The sequence below is a fragment of the Erinaceus europaeus genome, chromosome 22 (assembly GCF_950295315.1).
Source record: "Erinaceus europaeus chromosome 22, mEriEur2.1, whole genome shotgun sequence".
Taxonomy (NCBI): Eukaryota; Metazoa; Chordata; class Mammalia; order Eulipotyphla; family Erinaceidae; genus Erinaceus; species Erinaceus europaeus.
In genome coordinates this window covers 6,874,290-6,898,018 of record NC_080183.1, presented here as the reverse complement: position 1 = coordinate 6,898,018, position 23,729 = coordinate 6,874,290, and the positions used below count along the sequence as shown (strand labels likewise).

Here is a 23,729-nt window from a genome sequence, read left to right as displayed (position 1 = left end):
CCATGTTCTGGGCTTCTGAGGAGCTTACTGCTTAGCATTAAAGCAACAGGCTCTCCTTCCTCAACGGTCTCCCTGCTGCCTGAGAAGGCAGTCAGCTGCTATGGCTGGGAGTCACTGCCATGCCAGCCACCACTGAGTACTGCTGAGTGCGCATGATGGCACCTGAGTTCATTCTCTCTATTTCTCTCTCCAGGCTTGGTTGTCTCGTTAAGTGTTTGCATTCAGTACTGTCAATGTACTTTCACTGGTGGGAAAAGTCTGTTTTTCCCTCACTTTTTTTTTTTTCTAAAGGGCTTTATCCACTTGAAGACTCCATGGGGTAACCAGCTTTGGGCAAAGTCCCAGAACTGCACTCAGTGTGCTAACGAGCAGACTGGGGCTTCGCAGACAGCACAGCACCACGGCAACACACTCTGACTCACTCTGCGAACAGAGCTGAGCCTACAAAAGAGGCCTCTCCAATCACCAGGGCTTTTAATGAGAATTCTTCTCGGCAAGGGGAGAAGCCAAGTGCCCTTTTCACCTGGAGACAAAGAGATATGTGTAGTGGAAATGCGTGAAGCGAGCTTTCCGGACAAACTGCTCAAATGCAGATTAAAAACGCCTGGGGGAGCTGAGGTGGCAGAGACAGAGCCAAAGGTGACCTACTTAACACTGGCACCAGCACTTCTCCCTGGGAGCCAACGGCCACCTCTAGCATTCCTTCTTTGGTCTCCCCTGCCCCAGGCCGTCCACCTCTGTCACCAAGCCTGTTGTCACCTGCCAGGCTGCACCCCACCCCCAGCAAGGTACACTGGTGAATAGGTTGCTGCTCTGAGGACAGAGTGGTTTCCACACAACCCTAAGGAAAATGCCCTTCTCCGCAGGGTCCCCCACAAAGGGCCCGGATTCAGGGGCTTGGAGGAAGCCTGTGAGGAGAAGCAGAGAGCATAAGCATAGGGCCTCTTACATAGACCTTTAGGTCATGTGCAAATACTGATTAGCTGAGTGATTTCAGGGGCGCTAGTTCCTAGGGGACAGAAACAAGACAAAAGAGGTCACGTGTCTTGAACGAAGAAGCCTACAAAAGGCTCATTCTCAGCAGCCAGTGGGATCCCTGGTGACATGGGACCAACAGACTGAACACATCTGAGTTTCCTGGTCACGGGAGTCTGGCTCTCGTCACACCTGTATGCACTCATCTCACTATTAGCATTTTTCTTGAAGTTGACTTTATGACAACTCATCTGCAAAATACCCAGAACTATCATGGTGAATTGAGAAATTTTACCCATGTGTCAACAACTATACTATAAACTATTAACCCTTCAATAAAAAGGGGAATTCAAAAGAAAAAAAAAAAAAACTTCTTAGTTTCCCTCTGAGCTACATGCTTAAAAAATCCCACTTGGCCATACAATTGCCTCTTTTCTCCTAGTGTCCCCTTTGGAGACATCTTAACAATCAAGAAACAAAACACCCTGGGTTCAGCTTGACCCGTCCCATGTGTCCACAGGGGCCAGAACAGAAAGAACGGGGAGCTTCAACTCTGCAAGGATGTCTATATGTCTACGAAATGCTTATTAAAGTCAGGTGGGCTCACGCTGGGACAAGGGGAAGCCCACGCCCAGGATGACTCACATAAAGTTCTCAGGGTATTCGCTCAGGGCCATGTCGATGATATTCAGGGCGTCGTGGTAGTGCTTCTGCGCTGACAGCAGGAGCGCCAGCAGGTGCAGGGAGTTGGCGTCGTCACCTTGTAGCTGGAGAGCCTGGCGGACATAGCCCAGAGCCTCTGGTATCTGGCTCGAGACAAAAGCAAATGATTTAGATGCACATGCACACACAGCCCTGGCTTCAACAGCTGATTCTCTGCAAATGGCAAGGACTATTTCTTTTCCTTTTCTTCTCTTTGATTTGCTTTTCAAAGACCTGTCTATTCCTGTGAGGAGAACAGAGAGAAGACAGACCAGAGCTGTTCTGCTCTGCTCAGCTCAAGCCTATTACAGTGGTGAGGCTTGAACCTAGGGCCTCTGGGAGCAAGAATTGCTTTTTGCTGTTTCTTTAATAGTGAAAAAAAATATTTTTTTAAATTTAGAGGAAGATAAAGTGGAGAGGGGCTCAAACCCTGGGTCTAATCCATGAGCTTTGCCCAGTGAGCTATCTTCCCTGTCCCAGCAAGAACTGTCTCACCTTGTGTCACGTTCAGATTTTAAGTCCATATATTTTCTTGTATTTTAAAACTCAATGTTTTTTTTTTTTTTTTTTTTTTTTACTTTTTCCATGAAGTAAAATGCATTATAAAGTTTGTGGGTGCACTACTAGAGTCCTTATGGGTCTATAGCACATGGCCATCACTGCTCAAAGCCCGGCTCCATCTTTCACTGTGAGACCAGCTCCATTTATCTGCTCTGCTCACCTCCCCCCTACTCGCTCTTCCCTTCTGGCAAATACTGATTTGCTTTTCCATTCATTTTGGTTTTATTCACTTCATGGTGTATTTGCTTTCTGATCTTTCTGACTGTCCCAGGCCATTAGCCAACCACAAACACAACAAAGGGAGAAAGAGAGACTGGACAAGAGCACTGTGCGAGAGGAGGGAGCACAGGCTTTTTGGCGGAGGCGAAAGAATCTTCTGGAAGAGGAGAGAGCAGCTGCCAGCTGCCATCTCACAGCTGTTCCTGTGACGGCCCCAATCCATCCAGCTGTGTACCTATCTCCCCTTGTAGGCGAGGGGTCTGTCACAGAGGGGGTCCTGCTCCCCAGACCCCAGGCTGCCACAGAGAGTCATTTCTCAATGCCACCTCCAGGCATCCGGAGGTAAGATGCTGCCCGCCTCGGGCCTGGCATGCCTGGGGTGCTGGCCTTGCCTTTACCCTGCCATCCGTGCTCAGGAATTTGCAGGGCTTCCACCATTGTCCTGAACCTGGAGGGCAGGAAGGCACATGGCCAGGGACTTTAGAACAGAACAGCTGGCAGGGGACTGAGAGGGGGAAGAAGGGGGAAAGACAGGTTCTAGAAGCTGTGGTTGAGTAGAAGAGAGGCTTGGTCCTTCAGCAAGAGCAGGGTGGAATCTCCCATCTTGAGATGTCACCTGTTAGAGTGACAGACAGGCACCGTCTGCCTTGCTTGCTGGTCCCTTCCTGCCCGTCAGATACCCTGCTGGCAACCCCGCCCAGCACTAGGCCCTGGTTTATTTATTTATTTATTTTGGTTATCACAGGGGCTTTACCACTCCAAGATGTCTTTTTGTACTTTATTTTTTTTTTTAGATAAAGACCAAGAGGGAGAGAGAGAGGGGGAAAGGGAGAGAGAGACAGAGAGGGAGAGAGAACGACCACAGCCCTTCAGTGCTGTGAGGGCCAGGCTTGAACGTGGGTTGTGCAAATGGCAAAGCAGCATACTGCATAGTATACAGTCTCTTTTTTTTTTTTTTAGATAGAGAGAGGGTGAAAGAGACCACAGCACCTGGCTCAAACCTGGGTCACACACATGGCAGAGCAGTACTCTCTCCAAGCGAGCTTTTCTGTCAGCCCCAGGTCCAAGCTCTTTCACCAAGGGGCAGGGCTTTCCGAAGGCTCCTAGGGTCAAGGAGAACACCATGCACTGCACATGTCATTACCACCGGACCCCAGCTTGGGTCCTCCAGATTCGTGAATTTAATCTTCTCAAACAGGATCTCTGGGGCTGAACACAGAACTTGCAAGCCTGAAGCTCCAGGTTCTACCCTCAGCACCACATCGAGCAGAGACAAGTGGTGCTCAGACATATACCTCTCTGTTTTCTTTCCCAGAGCTGGATGCTCCCCAGGCCTCAAGGTCTCTTCTGTGACCTTAGGGAGAGATCCCAGGGGGGTGGAGGAAGGTCACTGGGCAGAGCATGGTCACTCACCTGTCTGGAGATGGCCAGCTGGAGGGCCAGGTAGAAAGCAGCTTGGTGATCCGTTGGTGACAGGCTGTGGGCCCTAGAGAGGCAGTGACAGCTGTTAGTGTTTGAGAGAGGCCCTGTGTCAGCTTCCCGACCTGGCAGCCCATCAAGCCCACCCGGCCAGCTGACTTCTGACACTGAAATGTCCAAGGAGGCTTGGCCCCATAACAGACAGGGTACGCTGTTCCTCTCACTGCCCTGGTACAGGACACAGAAGCACATTTTCAGGTTCCATCTGAAACAGCAGCTACTAACCCTTAGTTTGTCTTTTTGACCTTGCTCCTTTATTTATTACTATTATTATTATTGTGTGTGTGTGTATGTGTCTGTGTGTGCGCGCGCGTGCATCTGGCTTCCTAGGCAGATGCCTCCCAGGGCTGAGCAGGACAGGCCTGAATATCAGGCAGAACCGGGGGAAGGAAGGGGGTTGGTGACAGAGGCAGGGGGAGGGCTCGACAAGGTGGCAGTTACTTTGTTTAAGTTCGGGCATGGCCTTAACACCACTCTTGCACCCAAATTTCTGGATTTCAGAGAGATGGGGTGGAAATCAAGGAGGCAGGCAGCTCTGGTTGTAAAATGAGGTTTGGGTTTTTCTTTTTTTTTTTCTTTTGCCTCCAGGATTATCACTGGGGCTCAGTGTCTGCACTATGAATCCACTGCTCCTGGAGGCCATTTTTCCCCCCTTGTTGTTATTGCTGTCATTGCTATTGTATTGGTGGACAGGACAAAGAGAAATTAAGAGGAGGAGAAAACAGAGGGGGAGAGAAAGATAGATACCTGCAGACTTGCTTCACCGCTTGTGAAGTAACCCCCCCTGCAGGTGGAGAGCTTGGGGGTTCAAACCAGGATCCCGGTGCTGGTCATTGTGCTTTGTACCATGTGTGCTTAACCCTCTGTGCTACTGCCTAGCCCCTAGGTTTGGGTTTCTGACAAACTCTGGGCCGGAAAGAAAACCCTGTGTCCAATCTCTTGAAGCTTCCACCTTCCACAAAGTTCCATGCGGTGCGCTCATTCTGTCCTCCTCTGTGGCCAGACTGACCTTGGCCACTGGAAGGGGAGAGGCAGCCTGGCCTCCTCACAGATGGCTATGATGCTGCTTCCTGCTTCTCTGTGGAAGCATTTCAGCAAGAGTAGCTCAAAACATGATCCTGGTGAGACCTGTATCTGTGTCTTCCAGGCTGGTGGGGAGAGAGACAACAAACCTTTCCTCTTCCTAAGGTGCTATGGAGCAGGTTAGCCATCTACCATGGTGGGACCCCCGACTCCCAGTCATCATGAGTAAGTGGGGCTCAAGATGTGGCCTTAGGACTTTCCTTTCATCTGAGATGTGAGCCTGAGCATTTGCCTGTGTTTCCTTTTGAATTCTCTTATTTCTTGCAGAGGCTTTCTCAGTGGACTGCAGTCTCTCACTTTTCACAGATATTTTCCATGAATTTGTACATCAAAGAATTTTTTTTTTCCTTTGGTGTTCAAAAAAAGTGACAACAGAATGTCATAGTTTCTTTCTCTATCAGTATTACAGGAAAAGTAATTATGAGGAGACTGAAATATTCAGCATCTTTTAAAAAAAAAGAAAACCTCCTATTTATTTCATGAGGCAGAGAGAATCAAGAGAGAGGCCAGAGCAGCAATCCAGCATATGCAGTACTGGGGATCAAACTCAGGACCTCATGCTTGCAAGTCCAAAGTTTCTCCACTGAGCCACCTTCCCACCACATCTGCCCCTTCCCCCTGGCTTTGGCTGCTGGAGCCTCCAGTTAGGGGAAACTGGTCAGTGTCTGAGCAGGCTGTTTGCTGATACACAAGGGGGGTGTCTTCAAAAACCACCTCCGTGGACCCAGAGATGGTGAATCTGTGTGCCCTCACACTCCAGGCATCATTAAGAGTTCCTGTGCATGGGCTCTATTTGCAAATCCATCCTTTCCCTTTCTTTTTCTATCTTTTTTTTTTGACTTACACTGCTTTCTTAAAAAAGAAGAAAGAAAGAAAGAAAAATAGCAATATAGACAGAATCAGGGAAGATTTTAAAACACACAGTGAAAAATATGTGTTCATCATCCATGTAGCTTTTACTATGCCTTCACATGTGAAAAATAATATAATTTTTTAAATTTACCTTAAAAAAATCTCCCCTATAGATTTTTAGGTCTGCAGTATCAAAACCATCTCAGTTCAAGTGTACTTGAGACAGAATATTTTATTCCTATGAGAAACAGGCTTTAACATAATTACTAATTTGGCTCGGCTTTCTACAATATAATTGCATGCGTTAGTGCGATTTTCATAACCTTATCTCCATATTGACTAATATTTTTTAAAAAAGCTCTATCTGAATGAAAACTGAAGCAAAGAAAGAATTGAAGCCAACAGAACAGTTGTTATGTGACATGAAGTTGTGAATTCTGGTGGCTCAAGGCCAACCACCAGCATGGCTGGCTGATTTTAGAGTCATGAAGATAGGCTGCAAGAAGAAAAAGTGAAACAGATGTAATGGCCACTTTCTTAGGCAGCCCTGTGTGGGCTTTGCAAACTAGGACTGGGGAACTTAAAAGGCTCCAGAGATCATATGAAATGGAAATGCCTTCCCCAATCTGTGCTGAAAATCAGAGGAGCCTTCTGCCCAGCACAAGGATGGGGTCTGATTGCAGAGGCCAGTGGGTATTTCGTGTCGTCAGCTGGACTGAGGCTGGCACAGCCAAGAGGAAGAGCTTCAGACTAAGGGAAACCAGGTGTTAACAATTTCATGAACTAAAGTAAAGGAGGTGTGTGGGTGTGTGTCGCAAAACAGTAGGTAACTCTCATTCTGTGGACAGCAATCTGACAGTTCATTCACCACCGAGATGGCCTTGTGACATTTCTAGTACCGGCATTTCTAGTGTGGTTTCCAGAAGCCACTGTAACTCAGGACACATCTAAAGTGATGGGATCAATACCAGTTTCAGACCTGTCATTGGTGTGTTGTACTTCTAGGCTGTGGCTCTTGTGAGTAATTACATCTACAATGAGGGGGTCAGTGTGGCATCTCAGCTGTCAAAGACCCTAAACCTACCCTAATTACAATGACCATGAGAGCCAGGAAACTTTTCAGTCCTCACCAGCCATGGCTATGCCACACGCTCTGCCTACCCTAGCAGTGGGGGAACCGGTAATATAAAGGATATGCAAGAACTTGTGACAGTCAAGCACTCTCTGATTCCAGAGCATTCTCCCAGTCTCATGAGCAGCACTGTGAGACAGACCAAGGCACGTGGGCAGGACTCTGCCTGTCTTAACACAGTGTTCAGAGACTTCCCTGCCTGGCATTTTTATCTCTTAGCATAAAAGTCTGCAGCTTGACGTGTTAAAAAAAAAAAAAAGCTAGAAAAAGAATGATCCCTTTCCTCGAGGATGACAAACGTCTTTAATAAAAGGCGCCATCTCCCTAGACATACAAAGTCTCTGTCTTCTTAGAGCTGAAACTGCTATATTAGGTATGGATAAAATGCACCCAAATGGATCAACAGATGAGGACCACAGACTGACGCAGCAACAAGTGAGGCAGCAAGTTTTGATACTGTCTGTTCGGAGTTCAAGCCAGCAAGCCTCCCTCCCTGGGGTGGGGGTGGGGGTGAAACGCTGTTTACATAATCTTTATAAATATCTCCTCTTCTCCTGCCTCTCAGCCTCTGGTGTCAGCATGCACAGCACAGTGGAAAGACACACTCCCACTCACCTCTGGAATGCAAGCAGGGCCTTCCTCTGCAGAACCTCCTGCACCCCTCGCAAGGAAGCTAGAAAGAAACTCTAGTTAGTTGGTGGCACTGGATACAGAACTTAGCCCGAAATTCACATTCGACTGGGTGGGCAGTGGCAGTTTCTGGGTGCTTCTGTGGCTGGTTCTTTCCTGGGAAGCCCAGGCATCTGCACTCAAAAGGTGTAACTAGGGGAGGGGAGGGGATGGGGTGGCTGGCGGCCTGAGTACCCTCAGGCAGTGGGTGCTGTCTTGGAAAGACCAGCTGGGAGCCCCAGAGAGAAGTGTGCACGTTCCCTCCAGAGCAGGCCTGCAGCTCTTGCACTAAAGCCTGCTGCCAGGATGGGAGGGTGGAGAAGGGCCCTCAGGGCTCCTTCTGAGGCCTCGGTCCCTGGCCAAGGGTACTAGTGTGATGCCCTGAAAGGGCAGTTTAATCTAGACCTTGCAATACATTGGTTTCAGCACAAGAGGGAGACCAAGCAGACCCAGCACTGGGCATATGAATTTTAAAGCACACCGCCATCTTGCTGTGAGTCAAGGCCTGCTCCGCCTAAGGCAGGTGAGAAGACACCTCCCTATGGGCTTCTTGCAGGAACTAAAAGACTTTTAAAAAACTCATTCTAGAGAAAAAGTCCTGGGGGGTGGCGGGGGGGGGGTGTCTATCTGTGGTTGGAACTGGGAGAGGTGCTTACAGGGCAGACCCAACATGGCAGGACCCAGCCTCAAGTCACCTGAGGGTGGGGGAAGATGGCCCCCGGTGGCTGCATGTGGTAGGACCCATGACTAAGCTGAAACCACTGCAACCGAGCTCAGAGAGACCTCAGAGATGACCCAGCAGACCTGTAGATGTAAGGGGAGGCTGAGCAGGGGCAATGTAGAGCTTGTTAGATGTAGGTTTTATGTGGACAGGTAGATGGTCTTTTAATTATACATCGCAGGGCAGAGTGGTGGCGCACACATGTTCCGACATGCAAGAACCCACGTTCAAGTCCCTGGTTTCCATCTGCTAGAGAACGGCTTCAACAGTGAAGCAGTGCTACAGGTCTCTCTCTCTCTCTCTCTCCCATTTTCTCTCTCTCTCTTTAAAGATTTTATTTATTAATGAGAAACATAGGAGGAGAGAAAGAACCAGGCATCATTCTGGTACATGTGTGCTGGGAACTGAACTCGGAACCTCATGCTTGAGAATCCAATGCCTTATCCACTGCACCACCTCCCGGACCACACTCTCCCATTCTCTCTTGATTTTTCTCTGTCTCTAGCCAATAAATACATAAATGTCATTTAATGATATCTACTAATAATATCTTAGATATTGACAGGATCAAATGATTCTGGTTTATCTGGTCTAAGGTTGTAGGTAACTTGGTATTTTTTAAAAAGTTATTTTTAGAAATGCTTAAACAGTTAAAGCCCAGTGTCAGATAAATATTTAAACAAAAAACTAAAAATAAATAAATATTTTTAAAGATTAAACTATCATCATTTGGTTTTGTGAATAAAAATCTTTAAAAAATAAAATTACATTTCACTGATAATATTGGGTTGTCAGAAATGTTGTGATGCAATTTTGCACAGAAAAACAGAAACATACCAAAGTTTGGGGGAGGGTTCATATCCTAGAACATGCTGGCAGAGGACCTAGTGGGGGTTATATTGTTATGTGGAAATGTTATGCATGTACAAACTATTGTATTTTCTCTCAACTGTAAAACATTAATCTCCCAATAAAGAAATTAAAAGAAAGAAAAAGAAAAACAGAAACAACTGGATACTGCCAAAGTGTATATGAAATACCTGTGGAAAATTACCCCTCCTCAAAAACAAACAAACAAAAAAAACTAAAACTGATTGATATGGAAAGCTACTCCAGGGTTTTTGATATTTTTAGGGCTTAGGAAAAAGATAAGAAGTGAATTATTAAATGAACCTGAAAAGAAAGTGAGTACTGAAGGTGGGCATGTGCCAGAAGCCAAATTCGAACACCCACCCCCCACCTGCAGGGGGGAGGTTCCTGAGCAGTGAAGCATAGCTGCAGGTGTATCTCTTTCTCCCTCCTTCTCTATTCCTGCCCCCCTCTCAATTTCTCTTTGTTCTATCAATTAAAATTTTTAAAAAAAGGTGAGTTCTATAAAAAACAGCACAATGTATTCTTTTAAGAGGACACACACAGGGCTCCTGGGTGGCTGGTGAGGTCCTATCCCGAGCAGAATATTTGGTTTCCTGCTCATTCATTGTTATATAATCATCTTTGAGAAATTTTCTTTTACTGTATTTAACAAGAACATGTTAATAGGAAGTTCAGATAATAAATGTGTAATTCCACAGACATAATTTTGAAAAACTACATTAAGTACACAACATATGACTTGAACATTTTTCTAGCCAGATGTACATCCATCAGAACGCAACGTCAACAACACACCATATGCCAGGCAGGTGTCCAGGAGGCTGTGGTCAGGCACCTGTGCGTGTCTGGGACTCCGCGGGTGTGGATGGAAAAGAGGCGGAACCTCCGGTCAGGGAAGGCTCCCAGGCGCAGGTGGCACCCTATGTCCCTCCAATGCTGTGCCTGCGGCCCAGCAACCCTGCAAATGGGGACAGCCAAGGGCAGAGGCTGACCCAGGTGGATTAGGCAGGCCGTGTCTCAAGGCCTAATTCAGGGGGATGCCCTGCACCTGTCAGCTGGGCCCCTAGGAGACCAGTGCACCGGGCATCTGGGAAGAGGGTCTGGAATCCTGACGATCTGTCAGACAATTTGAGCAAAGAGGGCAGCAGTAGCTGCCAGGCCCCATGAGAGAACACACTAGAATGATCCAACTTATAGGCCACCTAGGGGGTTGGCTCCCATGGGCAGAGGCAGCCAACCGCTGTACCCAAGAGTTTCCATGGGGTTAGGGAGACACCCTAGGTCCAGCAGCTCCCATGGGAGGGGGTTCCCCTCACCGTCAGTGGCCTGCAGACTGTACGTGAGCCCCAGAGCTAAGTAGCCTTTGGCTTTGAACTCTGACGTCTTCTCTCCCACATCCACAACTGTCTTGGCAAAGTTCTCGGCCTCTTCCAACTGCAAAAACAGATAAGGGGAAAACAACAGTAATGAGAGATTTCTAACTCAGGTTCCCACAAATGTCTGTAGCCAAGAACGAATTTCTGTTGAGTCACCGTGAAAACGGCTCCTTGCTCTTCCCATTCTACAGGCTGCTTCTACTTTACCTGAGTCTGCAATGGGCCTTGGGATTTCAACCTTACCTTTGGTCTTTGGATTTTTCTAGATTGTTCCTTTTGAAGGGGACTTTCCAAAGTCCCCTTCATAGATTATGGTGTTTTTGCTTTTTTAACTGATTAGTTCTGTAATTAGGTTGTGCTAGGAGTTTGGAAGTTGAATTCCATCTGTCCACAGACACACATCCACTTATAAATGATAAAGCTCTTGGAGTGTTTTGTGTTTGGGTCTTTCTTTTTCTATACATAACAAGAAGAATCCATTTAGGTTAGGATTCTCTTTCCTCCAAGTTGTTAAAAATGTCATAACTCAGAGTCTGGGAGGTGGTACTTTGGTAAGATGCTGGACTCTGCAAGAAGTCTTGAGTTCTGAGCACTGTCTGTGTCAGAGGAATGCTCTGTTTCCCTCTCCTTGCTTTCTCTTGTCAAAAAATACAACTTTTCAAAAAATTCAAAAAGCCATTTATTTTATCATGCACAACACACAGACCTCACATCAGTGGATTCCAATGAGAAACTGTACCTGTAAATCATACCCACAGTAAGACATCCCACACAATTCATTAGAAACAACAACAAGATCTGTTCCCTGAGTAGGGCAAATGTTGATGTTATCAGAGCTGAATGATGTTGTGTGTGTGTGTGTGTGTGTGTGTGTGATATATCTCTGTACTAATGCAATAAGGTCACTAACTAGTAACTGAGGTGAGAACCTCAGTTTCAGGAAGCAGGCCCCATGCCCAACACCCCCACTCCTTACAAGGAGAGGAGTCGGTTCCTGTGGTGAGAAGAACAAAAGTGAAGGAGAAAGGAAAGGAGAAAAGGCCACCAGTCTCAGACTTCTATACCTCCTTCCTCTCCTCAGAATATATAAAAAAAGTGAGCAAGAAAGGTCAGGACGATTTGAGAGAACAGACTCCTCTGTCCTCTGATTATACAGTTCTGTGAAGTGCAGCTTTCTGCCTTCACACAAAAAGCCAGAGCAGAGTTTCTGGGCTACACAAGGCCTGGCAGAAAGAGGTGGGCAGAGACTCACCCAGTGCAGGGAGCCCATGCATAGCTTGGCCGCCAGGAGTGGGATGGTGGCATCATCAGGCTTCAGGCGGATACACTCTTTCAGCACCTTCACAGCACGAGCAGACTGGGAGGCAGACAACACCCTATGAATCTCAGGATTTTTGGCAGAGACCAGCACCAATGCCCTCCCAGAGCAGCGCTTGGTTAGGATGCCCTCTTGATGCATTTTCCCAGCCCTAGGCCCAACTAGCTCTGCAGGAGCCTGGGGGTAGGGACAGCCAGAGCTCAGGGCGCTATGTGGCAACAAAGAGAGAGTAAGGTGCGTTACAATGGGCAGGTGTGTTTGTTTCCCTGGACTCTCCTGACTGTGCTCCCTATTCTTGGAGCCCTTGTGAAATCAAACAAAATAAAAGCAGGGGAATCACACACCATTATAGAAATTAAACTGTTTAACGAATATTAAGCTAGACCTTGGTTTCCACTTACCCTCCAATAGTCTGGTAGCTCAGAGTTGACAACTCACTAAATAACAGACCTGCTGGATGGTCCAAGTGGACAAGAATGGCTACTGCCTTTAGGACGTGTGTACCGCCAGGGGGTGCTGGTCTAAACACCTCAAGGATATTGTCTCATTCTGTGAAGGAAGGACCACGGTGATTCCCTTCTACTGGAGAGGAAGCTGACATCCTGAGTGACTTGTCCTGGTTACAGGCTGTGAGGGTGGCCCCTAGCCTCCACTCCACAGTCCCCTGCCTGCTACAGTACCTTTCCCTCCAGGAATAGAAGCCTACTCTCAAATGAAAGGTCAGCATGGAGGTAACCTGAGTGGAAAGTCAACAGCTTTACACAACAAAATCCCCACTGGTTAGAAAAAGGGCAAATACTTTAGAATTTCTCTTTCTGGGAATATGTTTATGTCCATCTCCCAAAGAACTTAATCTGACTGATTACTTATCAATGCTTCCACTCAGTCAGAAGATAGCCTCTCACCTCTTGGAGTTGAAAGACTGTAACCCTGGGCATCACAGGGGCCACTTACCTTTCCAGCTGCCATGAGGGACAGAGCAAACTGGTACCAGAGGTGGAACTCCTCGAAGGCAAACTTCATGGCTCTTTCTAGGCACTGGTTTGGAAAGAAGAACAATGGCAGACACAGGATGACAGGCATCACACCACGTGTATGCGGGGTTTGTGATTCAGGAACTCTGCTTCCCTTCAGAGCCTGGACAGAGCCCCCCACTAGGCCCCTTCCCAGGAGGCCCCACTAGACTTGCTGAATGGTGCCAGAAGCCAGGAAGGCCCACAGAGGACTGTGACACAGTCCTGAAACTCATGCAGCGGAGGGAAAGTGGCAGGAACATGGACAACTCAATCTGCCAGGCGCCCCTAGAGCAGGGGACAGAAAGAATTGCAGGAAAGTGAGCTGGGGTTGAGGAGCACCTCAGAAGAATGAATGGTGTTTCAGTTGGTGGAGTAGCTCATTCCAAGTAGATATCTGAAGGTTTCAGACTTGCTATGTACTTAACTATCTATGCCAGCACCTGGAGGATGCTGTTCCCAGTAAAGCTGTCTGCAGACTCCTCAAATATGGAAAGATCAATGTGCAAAAGCCCAGGAGTTAATCTGACTCTGAATATATTAAGGGAGAATCAATAACATATGGAGACAGTGGTTATTTAGATGCTGGGCTTAGATTTAGAATGTTTAAGAGTCAATTACTGCTTCTTGTGTCCTCAAGCTGTTTACTCATGCACCACTGTTTGTTCTGCCTCCTGCTGAATTAACTCCTTTGAAACCTGGAATTCTTGATGTATTGTAAAACTTGCTATTAAGAGGTCCTGGCCCCTAAGGGGGCACTCCATTGTCCATTCCCCCTTCTTTGGGGGTTCACATTCAGCAGAGACACCTTCAGACTTCTCTTAGAGCAACATAACTTATGTATCTCTGAGTCAGTCTTTGAGATCCTGTGCCACTGGCCATGGCAACATGACAAAACTGGGCCTTGATTAGTGAGCAGAGGGGGAACCAACTATGGCATGGGAAGTTCCCCTCCCCATTGTGAACATGTACTTAGTGATGGTGTGGGGCCCAGTGCACTCCCCAGCTGGGAGATACGGGCAGGAGTGGGGAGGACCAGGCATTACTGAGGTCTGCTCAGGGCTGTTCCCTTCCTCTCCTCTGGCTCTCCCTTTGTGCTCCTAATGTCTCTACCTGTAAGACCTACCATAGCTCAGCCCCACTCTGAGAAGTCACCAAGTGCTCACTGAGGGCTCCCTGGTTCCTGCAGAGTGACAAGATGACACCAGAGCTTCAGGAAGATTGTCGAGTGGTGGAGAACAGCAGGGTAGAGGATAGGGGAGCTGAGGGTCAGTGCAAGACTGGAACAAGAGGATTAGATAGAAGGATTCAGGAGTCTCAGAATCAAGAGACAGAACTAACAAGTGTGCCTGAACTTGTAGGAGATTCTCAGAAGTATGTGTGTCTATGAAAGATAAAGAAAAAAAATAGTTTTCAAGCATAGAGGGAGACCAAGGAAGAAAACTTTTCTTAATGAGTCTGGAAGAGAACATGGTGGGTTTGGATTGTCATGTGGTGAGTCACCAAAGAAGAAAATTAGAGGTGAAGTGGGGCAAGAGAAATATCCAACAAAAGGCATCCATTTGAGCTGAAAGGAAGGAAAGAAGATAAAGAAATGTGAGCACATTCCACGTTAATGGATTAGAAGTCTTAAAACTGAGCAGCTGCCGATACCACTCAAAGAGACCCACAGATACAGGGCGATCACTACCAAAATCCAATTTTTTTCTAATCACAAAAGAGAAAAGCAATACTAAGGTTCATATACAATCCTAAGGGATGACTCCAGATAGCTTCAACAATCTTGAAAAAGAACAAAGTAGGAGAACTCACACTTCCTGATTTCAAAGCTTACTCCAAAACCGGAGAATCCAGACAGCGCAGTATTGACATAAAGACTGGTCCCATGCTGAGTAAATGCAGTAAATGAGCTAGTGCTTTATAAAGTGAGGAGGCAGTGGGGACTGATGCACAGGACTTACATACCTGAAGCCCCAGGGACCTCAGGTTCAATCCCCGGTACCACTATACCAGAGCTGAGCAGTCTGGAATTCAAGAGAGTCTTGGCATCCACAAGCCCATGTGGAAGGGGCAGGCATACGATAACCAGCTGCCCTTCTGTCTTAGCCTGGAGCTTAAACTCAGCTTTGGTATATGGAGCTGGTGGGGACTGAACCAGGGAGGAGATGGGCCCTGCTGGATCACACAGTGGTCAACCTGTCTCAGGGCACATGCAACTCAATTCAAGAGTCTTTATTTCTAAACTTACAGAAAATGAGAGTACAGAAGCAGGGACATAGCACTGGACATATGCCAGAGCTAAGGAAACCTCTGATCTCTCTTCCCTTATGAAAATAAATAAATAAATTCTGTTTTGTCAGTTAAAAGTACAAATCAAACTGGAGCTTGAGAGCTCTGCCTCCCAGGTGAACCACTAATGGGCTTGTGGGGTTCACAGCTCTTAAGTCAAAGCACCCTCTCCCCCTGGCAGGCATCAGTCTCTCACGTTTTACCCCCTTCAACTGGAGATAAGACAGAGCCAGCTCCATATCCCTGTCTTCTTCCATGCTCCTTTTGCTTTCTAATAGCAGCCCCACATCAGGCAGAGGCATCTGGCAGCTTTATTGCTTTGGCAAATGTTTGAATTAAAGGATCTCACTGCCTCTGGCCAGGCAGGAGGGAGTCTCAAGTAGAGGTTTATTCATCTATTTTTATTACTTTTTACTGCAACCAGGGTTATTGCTGGGGCTCAGTGACGGCATTAATTTTTTATTATTTTTAAAGTTCCTTCTATTTTATTTGATAAGACAGAGACAAATTGAGGGGAGGAGGAGGCAACAGAGAGGGTGCAACCCTGCTTAACCACTCATGAAGCTTCCCCCATGTGGGTGAAGAGTTGGGCTCAAATCCAGGTCCCTGTGCATTGTGACGTGTGTGCTCAACTGGGTGTGCCATCACTCCAGCCCCTGCATTTTTATTAATTATATGAAACCATGAAAGACTTGGCTAAGAATCAGGGCTTGCTTGCCAGCATAAGTAAAAAGGACATTTTGTTTAAAAATGTCAGATCCCCCAGTACAGACAGGAACAGGCCCTCTGCACACACTGCTGCTTTACCTGTAAGCCTCAAAGCAGCCCTCAAAGACAGGCCTTAGGACAGCCTGCACCCTCTACTCAGTCGGAGCTTGCAGGGGAAGGGGGTCAGCTCAGCTCAAGAGCAGTATGCAAAGTATCTGAACTGAGATTCAAACTCACAGCTGATAAGAGATCATGAGCTTCTGGCAAGAGAGCAGCCCTGCCCAGAGAGAGCTGCAGACTCAGGGCGGCCACGATCAGAATTTCCATTCTTCCCATAGCAATGAAAAAAATCAGTACTCAGACTTGTGAAGAATTACAGGGGTCCTGAGGAGCCAAAGCAATTTCCAGAAAGGGGTGACTCAGAAGACTCATGCGCCCTAGTTTCAATGCTTACTACAAAGCTACAGTGGCAAAAACAGTGCAGCATCAGCGTGAGAGTAAACATATAGAACAATAGTTTCAAACTGAGATCTCAGAAGTGGCGAATCATCTTTAAACAGGGGTGTTAAGTGGCTCTCAGCAATTGTAGCCAAGATGGCTGAATTTCCACATGCAAAAGGACAAAGATGGACTCCTGCCAGACACCACATCCAAAGATCTACTCTAAATGGATCCATGACCAAAATATCTGTGTATAAACCATAAACTCTGTACTGGAAAACATGGGGGTAAACCCAAGGACTCGCTACCTTAAACATGGCAGTACACCCCCACACAGCACCAAAAGTAGCAGTAACGACAGGAAGAAAAACAAACAACAGGGAGCCGGGTGGTAGCGCAGAAAGCACAAGGACCGGGGTAAGGATCCAGGTTCAAGCCCCCGGCTCCCCACCTGTAGGGGAGTCGTTTCACAAGTGGTGAAGCAGGTCTGCAGGTGTCTCTCTCTTTCTCTCCCCGTCTCTGTCTTCCCCTCCTCTCTCCATTTCTCTCTGTCCTATCCAACAACAGCAATAATAACTACAACAATAAAACAACAAGGGCAACAAAAGGGAGTAAATAAATAAATTTAAAAAAGAAAGAAAAACAAGCAACAAAAATCCTCAAGACAAACAAGGGAGACATCACAGTGGTAGCACACCAAGCTTTCTTTTTTTTTCTTTTTTAATTTTTAAAAAAAATTTTTATATTTATTTTCCCTTTTGTTGCCCTTGCTGTTTTTCATTGTTGTTGTAGTTATTATTGTGGTTGTTGATGTCGTCATTGTTAGACAGGACAGAGAGAAATGGAGAGAGGAGGGGAAGACAGAGAGGGGGAGAGAAAGACAGACACCTGCAGACCTGCTTCACCGCCTGTGAAGCGACTCCCCTGCAGGTGGGGAGCCGGGGGCTCGAACCGGGATCCTTAATGCCGGTCCTTGTGCTTGGCACCACGTGGGCTTAACCTGCTGCGCCACCGCCTGACTCCCCACACCAAGCTTCCATACCCTAAACTACAGGGGTCTCAGATTCAATCTCTGGTGCCACTTAAAGCCAGAGCTAAGCAGTGTTCTGGTCTCTTACAGCATGAAAACAACTTCCTACCTACTTGCCTTCCCTCCTTCCTTCTTTCCTCCATCCCTCCCTCCCTTCCTTCCTTTCTCTTCTTTCCTTTCTTTTTTCTTTGATTTCTTTCCTTTCTTCATCACTGAAGTTTCCTTCAATGAGATTGTCACTGACGTGACCCAAATTAGAGCCCTGTCCGCGCACTGTACTGAAGGAAGCTTTGGTGCCTCTCCCTCTGTCTCTCAGTCTCTGTCATTCTTCTGTCTTTAAAAAGTCTCTTTAATTGGCTTGGAGTGGTAAAACCCCAGTGAAGATACTTAAGAAAAAAAGAGATACATTAGACTTCATCAGAATGAAGAAGAAAAAAAAAGTCTTGTGATTCAAAAGTCATTACCAAATAGGTAAAAAGGCAGCCTCCAGAATGAGAGCAAATACTTGGACACCTTGTCTCTGTGCTAAGGGCTTATTACCCACAATGAATGAAACTCTTCAAAAACTCAGTAACAAGAAGGCAAGCAAACCAGTCCTAAATAAGGGGCAAAGCCAAAGATCAGAACAGATATTTCTCTGAATAAAACATACCAGTGGCCAATACACACCTGCAAGGATGTTCAAGTTCACTAGCACGTAGGGAAATGAGGTGTGAGACACCATTTCACACCTGCAAGCATGGCGACAGTAAGAAACAAGTGGTAGTGAAGGTGTGAAGATACGAAAATCCTTGGGCCTTTCTGGTGGGGAGAGTGATGGCGCTGCAGTGAACAAGCGGTCTGATGACTCCTCAGGAAGCTAAGTACAGACCCAGCACACACCCTGGCAGTTCCATTCCATTCCCAGATATATACCCCCAAAGAGTTGGAAAAGAGAATCCAGATGCGTTCACGTCGATTATACCTGCAGCATTATACACAACAGCTAGAAGGTGGGGACGATGCACGTGCCCACGCAGCTCAGTGGGTAAACAGAAAATGTCACAGTCACACAACAGAGGATTATTTAGCCATAAAACGTAACACAGCCCTGGTGAGTCACAGCATGACTGAACCCAGAAAATACTAGACAAAGAGAAATGAGTCAACATACAAAGAAGGCATGCTTCATTATGGCATTATATGGTAGGCCTGGAATGGGCAGGCTCCCAGAGACAGAAAGCAGGCTTGACGTCCCAGGAGTATGGACCTGGAGCGAACAGGGCTGACTGCTCCATGGGCTTGGAGTTTCTGTTTGGGGTGAAGGAAAAGTCTGGACAGATCCATAAATGTCAATACCACTGAACTGTGTGCTTTTAAAAAAGGTTAAAAGAACATGATTAGGGGCCAGACAGTGGCACACCTGGTTGAGCACCTGCAAGGCCTCAGGTTCAAGCCCCTGGTCCCCACCTGCAAAGGGGAAGTGTTACGAGCAGTGAAGCAGTACTGCAGGTCTCTCTTTTTTTCTCTTTCTCTCCCACCGTCCCCCCGGACCTCCCCCCTCTCTATCTCCCCTTCCCTCTCAATTTCTCTGACTCTACCAATAAAACCAGAAACATATTAAAAGAGAGAGAGACTTTTACCAGAAATAAGTGAATGTGAGCTTGACAGTGGAGATTTAAAAAGCACATCTGGGGGGCCGGTTGGTAGCACAGCAGGTTCAGCGCACATGGCACAAAGCACAAGGACCGGCGCAAGGATCCCCGTTCGAATCCCTGGCTTTCCACATGCAGGGGGGGTTGCTTCACAAGTGGTGAAACATGTCTTTCTCTTCCCCTCTCTGTCTTCCCCTCCTCTCTCAGTTTCTCTCTGTCCTATCCAACAACAGCAGCAGCAATAACAACAACAACAACAACAAAATGGGAAAAACGGCCTCTCGGAGCAGTGGATTCATAGTGCAGGCTCCAGGCCCCAGTGATAACCCAGGAAGCAAAAAAGCACTTCTGGTTTCAAAGTCACCATGTTTGTGGAGAGGGGAGACATACATACTCCTTAAAGACCACCCCATGGCACCCTGTTAAAAACAGAGCCACTAACAGTCAAAAGCAAGAAACCAGCCTCTACAGCAGCTTGGGTTCATCCTGGTAAACACACACACACACACAGAGGAAGCAGGGCTCCTTGTTTTACTTTTAATAGTGTGGGTTGTCATGCCAACTAGCACTGCTGTTTAAATTGAAGGGGGAAGAAAGAAGCAGTCCTTCCTACACAGACCTTTTAGCAAGGCTCACAATTAGTCTTAAAGAAAAAAGAAAAAAAAAAACACAGCACTGGGGACACAGTAAACACCACTTATATTCAGAGCCATTGGAGGGAGGTGCCTGTGTGCTGCTTGGCCCGGGAGAGGGGAGGCCCTGTGTGAGCACACTAGGGAAGCCCATCTGAAGGCACAAGAGGGGCTGCCATCTTGAACAAACAAGAGAGAGCACAGCTCTTCCCCCAAAAGGCTAGCAAGCTGCCCCTTCCACACACTGACCGCTTCAGGACAACTGCTGGCACCACTGCCACACATGCAGTCAGCACAGTGTAGTGACATTCTGGGCTACAAAGACTCCCCCCAGAGTCCCCGTGACTCTCGGGGGTCTGGTGTTCCCTACAAGGTGGTAACTGTGTGACATCAAGGTGAACAAAGGCCACCTGGGTGGGAACAAAGTCCCAGAATTCTGAGCCAGGAGCAGGCGCGTGCGAGGGCTCTGCCGGCTCTCCCGGCATGACCGTGATGAGAAGCATGGGGACACAGGCCGCTCAGCTGACTGACCCAGCCTGCCCCCGTGTGGGACGTGAGCAAAGCTCGAGCTGGAAAAGGTGACATTGTGACATGCCAGCCACTTCAGCTGTGGGCCAGAGAGATGTGAGAGGTTTGTGTGGAGGAAAAACCTTAGAGAAACTCCACGGTGGGAAGGTAGCTCATCTGGGCAGGTCTCTGCTTTGTCGCACGTGTAGCCCAGGTCTCACCCAGCCCCCAGTGCACGGGAGGAGTTTCCTTCCACCTTTTCCCATTCTCCCTCTGGCTCTATCTTAAAAGGAGAGAGAAAAAAAAAGCTGGTGCGGAGTGGTGAAGCTCCAGTAATGACCAAAACCATTTTGACAAAAAAGAACTGGACCTCTTGTAGCTCAGGAAGAGGAATTGGTGGTAGAGTGCAGGACTTGTGAGCTTGGGGTCCTGAGTTCAATCCTCAGCACAGCTAATGCCAGAGGGAAGCTCTGCTTTCTCCCCAGCTCCCCGCCTGCCTCATTACTAGATACAATTTTTTTTTTTTTGGTTTTAAATGGCTTCTTTGAAGTCTTTTTATTAAAAGACGTCTTTGAAGTCTTTTTATTTGATATTTTTATTAAAAGACTTCTTTGAAGTTTTTTTACTTGATAGATCAGAAAGAAATTGGTGGGGGAAGGACAGATAGAGTGGGAGAGAGAAAGAGAGACACCCACAGCACTGCTTCACCTCTCATGAAGCTTCCCCCTGCAGGTGGGGAGCGGTGGGGGAGTAGGGCTTGAACCATGGTAACATGGGCACTCAACCAGGTGCACCACTGCCCCAGCCCACAAAAATCTTGTTTTTAAAAAGAAACTCCAGGGGCTCACCCAGTAGAGTGCACACTTTACCTGCATGAGGACCTGGGTTTGAACCCCTGGCACCACATGGGTGCCCCTGCTAAGGTGCAAGTAAAGCCAGGCCATGTTGTCTCTCCTCCTTTCTGTATCTCTCTTCCTCTCTGCCTTTTATCTTCTTCCACCTCTGTGAAAAAAGAAACCACCAGTAATGGTGGAATTGTATAGGCATGGAGCCAAAGCAAAGCCCTGGCAAGCAAAAATAAATCAGAAAAAAAAAATTAAATTAAAATAAAAGGAAGTCCCCATGAGTTGCGTGGCAATGTCCTTATGTGTGGTGAGGGAGATGTGAACTCGCTGTGGGAAGTGGGGTCCAGGGACCTAAATGCCCAGAGGGACAGAGAATCCGGGTCAGTCCCAGTCTGGCCTGAGTCCCGGGGGAGAGACAGCATGTGACAGCAACATCTGGGCACACGGCTCTCTCTCACTGGGTCAGGAGGGGCTTTTATTTCCAAAGACTGAGTAACCATTGCCCAGAACAGTCACCAAGCCAAGGACTAAAAACAGCTCCAAGCCAGGCGGGCTCATCTACCATCATTGCTCCCTGGATGTGGCGACGTGGTGACGGGCTCTTATCTGACTGCAGCCAATCTGTTACTGCATCTCAGTCCCTGTGCTCACACCCAGGCGCTGCTGCAACGGGTGCAGATTTAGAATGAGGAAGACAAATAACGGAAAAGTCCATCTTAACAGAAGCAAGTTGCTCTCTTGCTCTCTTACTTTTTGCTCATTGGTAGTTAGTTCAGTCCTGGTGGTGGTGAGGACTTGGGGTTCCATCTGGGCAGCAATCTGATAACATGTGCATGTTACTGTGTGAACAAGGACCTGGGTTCCAACTCCTTGCCCCCACTGCAGGAGGGCAGCTTCATGAGCCGTGGAGAAGGTGTCTCTCGTTTCTCTCCCTCTCTACCTCCTTCTCTATATAGTTCTCTCTGTCTCTATCCAAGAAAAAGAGAACGAACAACAATAAAGGAAGACCACACACTTCACCACCCAGGGGCACAGGGACCTGGAGGTGACACCCCCCACCCCTGCCCTCCCTAGCCCCAGAGCTGTACCTCCGACAGCATTTCGTACTGGCCCCTCCGGCCCAGGGCAATAGTCAGCAGGTCATAGACCACAGAGGCACTCTGCAGGCTGACGAGGCGGTCACTCCTGTGCTCGGGGGTCCTGCTCAGCACAGCATCCCGGTTGGCCTAAGGACAGCACAGAGGGACAAGCAGATGGTGAGCTGGGCCAGGCCCACATTCGCACTGGGAGGAAAGGGGCCCTTTTGCCCCTCAAGAACACCTGGTGCCCACCCACAGTCATGTGAGGAGGTTTTGGGGCCCAGTACAAAGAAGGGTGAGGGGTGGGGGCTGCTCCTGGACTCCCTGACTGGCTGGCTTTGCTCTGGGGAGGCAGAACTGTCCAGCCATGGAACCCTGGTGGCCTCACTGGCTGATTCTGCTTCTGCTCAACTTCAAGGCTGAGAGGACTCCTTGGCCCCACATTCAGTGACACCCAGAAGTGTTGGTCCTTGCGAGAGAGAGAGAGAGAGAGAGAGAGAGAAAGAGAGAGAGAGACAGAGACAGAGAGATGGAACATGTCCTCCATCATCAAAGAAGCCTCATGTCCCCGTCATGTCATCATTGGAACAAGCTACAGAGATGAATTCACTCCTACTTAGGGAGGCACATAGTACATGCATTAAAGTGAATGGGAAGCGAGCAGATGAGGCTGGAGGACTGGAGAGAGAACATCTTGCCAAGGTCCTTTACTGCCTAACACAGAAAAACAACTGGAGGGTGTGTGTGTGTAGGGGGGGGGGATAGATAGCATAAAGATTATGCAAAGAGACTCTTATGCTTGAGGCTCTGAAGTTCTGGATTCAATCCCCTGCACAACCATAAGCTAGATGATCAGTGTGCTCTGATAAAAATAAAATAAATAAAATAAAATAAAATACCTGTCGCATCCAAGCTGCCTAATCTCCCCCATCCAGAAATCAGATGTTCTTTACAGCTGCTTGCTTCCAAAATGGAGCCTTTCAAACCTGTCCCATATGCTTGAACTAAAGTCAGTTTTCTTTTTTCCTGAGTAGGGATTTTCAATTCAATAAATGGAAGTCTAACTTATCTTTCCTCTCTGTCCATGGGAGCTCTGTCCCAAGGCCCCTCAGTCCTTCCTGGGTAGGCCCAGAATGTCTCCTGACATTCTGGAAAGTTCCATGTACACCTTCTCTCTCACTGGTGAGACAAGATGCTCTCTGTGTTGGTGCGCGAGCTCCCAGCATTTGGTGCTCACTCATTGCAAAGCTCATTGCTCTTAAATGCCAGAGACGGGTAAGAATCTGTGAGACGGGCCTCTTCCCACCATGTGAGTCATCACTTGTGGAAGCAAGGTTGCTTTTGAAGATTTCATTCTAAGTTTCTCTGGGGAGGAAGGCCTTCTGAGTCAAGCAGCTCGGAGGCCATTAGGAGCTGCTGAGAGTGGTCTAGCTCAGCCACGAGTTTCTGGTCATCTGCTACCCGCCCGTGAAGCCAGCCCGGGGAAAACAAGTCTCTTTGTTTAGATACTACAAATGTCCTACACTGAGACCGGTGTGTGAAAGGGAAAAAATGCTACACATGAGATAGTTCAAATACGTTGCCCTGTTTT

The 23,729-nt window shown here is 47.6% G+C and overlaps 2 protein-coding genes across 6 annotated transcripts in view; both read right to left on the bottom strand.

Annotated features, from left to right (window-relative positions):
• TTC7B (tetratricopeptide repeat domain 7B) overlaps positions 1 to 23,729 on the bottom strand; it is a 137,366-nt gene that overhangs the window by 57,034 nt on the left and 56,603 nt on the right. For all 5 annotated transcript variants that reach the window (XM_060181212.1, XM_060181209.1, XM_060181207.1 and 2 more), the window contains 7 exons: positions 22,148 to 22,285; positions 12,915 to 12,998; positions 11,895 to 11,999; positions 10,583 to 10,700; positions 7,619 to 7,676; positions 3,871 to 3,943; positions 1,621 to 1,781 (listed from right to left, as the gene is read on the bottom strand). In XM_060181212.1, the coding sequence (XP_060037195.1) occupies positions 1,621 to 1,781; positions 3,871 to 3,943; positions 7,619 to 7,676; positions 10,583 to 10,700; positions 11,895 to 11,999; positions 12,915 to 12,998; positions 22,148 to 22,285 (737 nt within the window). The remainder of the gene's footprint in view (positions 1 to 1,620; positions 1,782 to 3,870; positions 3,944 to 7,618; positions 7,677 to 10,582; positions 10,701 to 11,894; positions 12,000 to 12,914; positions 12,999 to 22,147; positions 22,286 to 23,729) is intronic.
• The window catches only part of CCDC88C (coiled-coil domain containing 88C), a 494,884-nt gene continuing 473,985 nt past the window's right edge, over positions 2,831 to 23,729 (bottom strand). Inside the window, exon 31 of the transcript XR_009547242.1 lies at positions 2,831 to 2,844. The gene's annotated coding sequence lies outside the window, so the exon portion shown is untranslated. The remainder of the gene's footprint in view (positions 2,845 to 23,729) is intronic.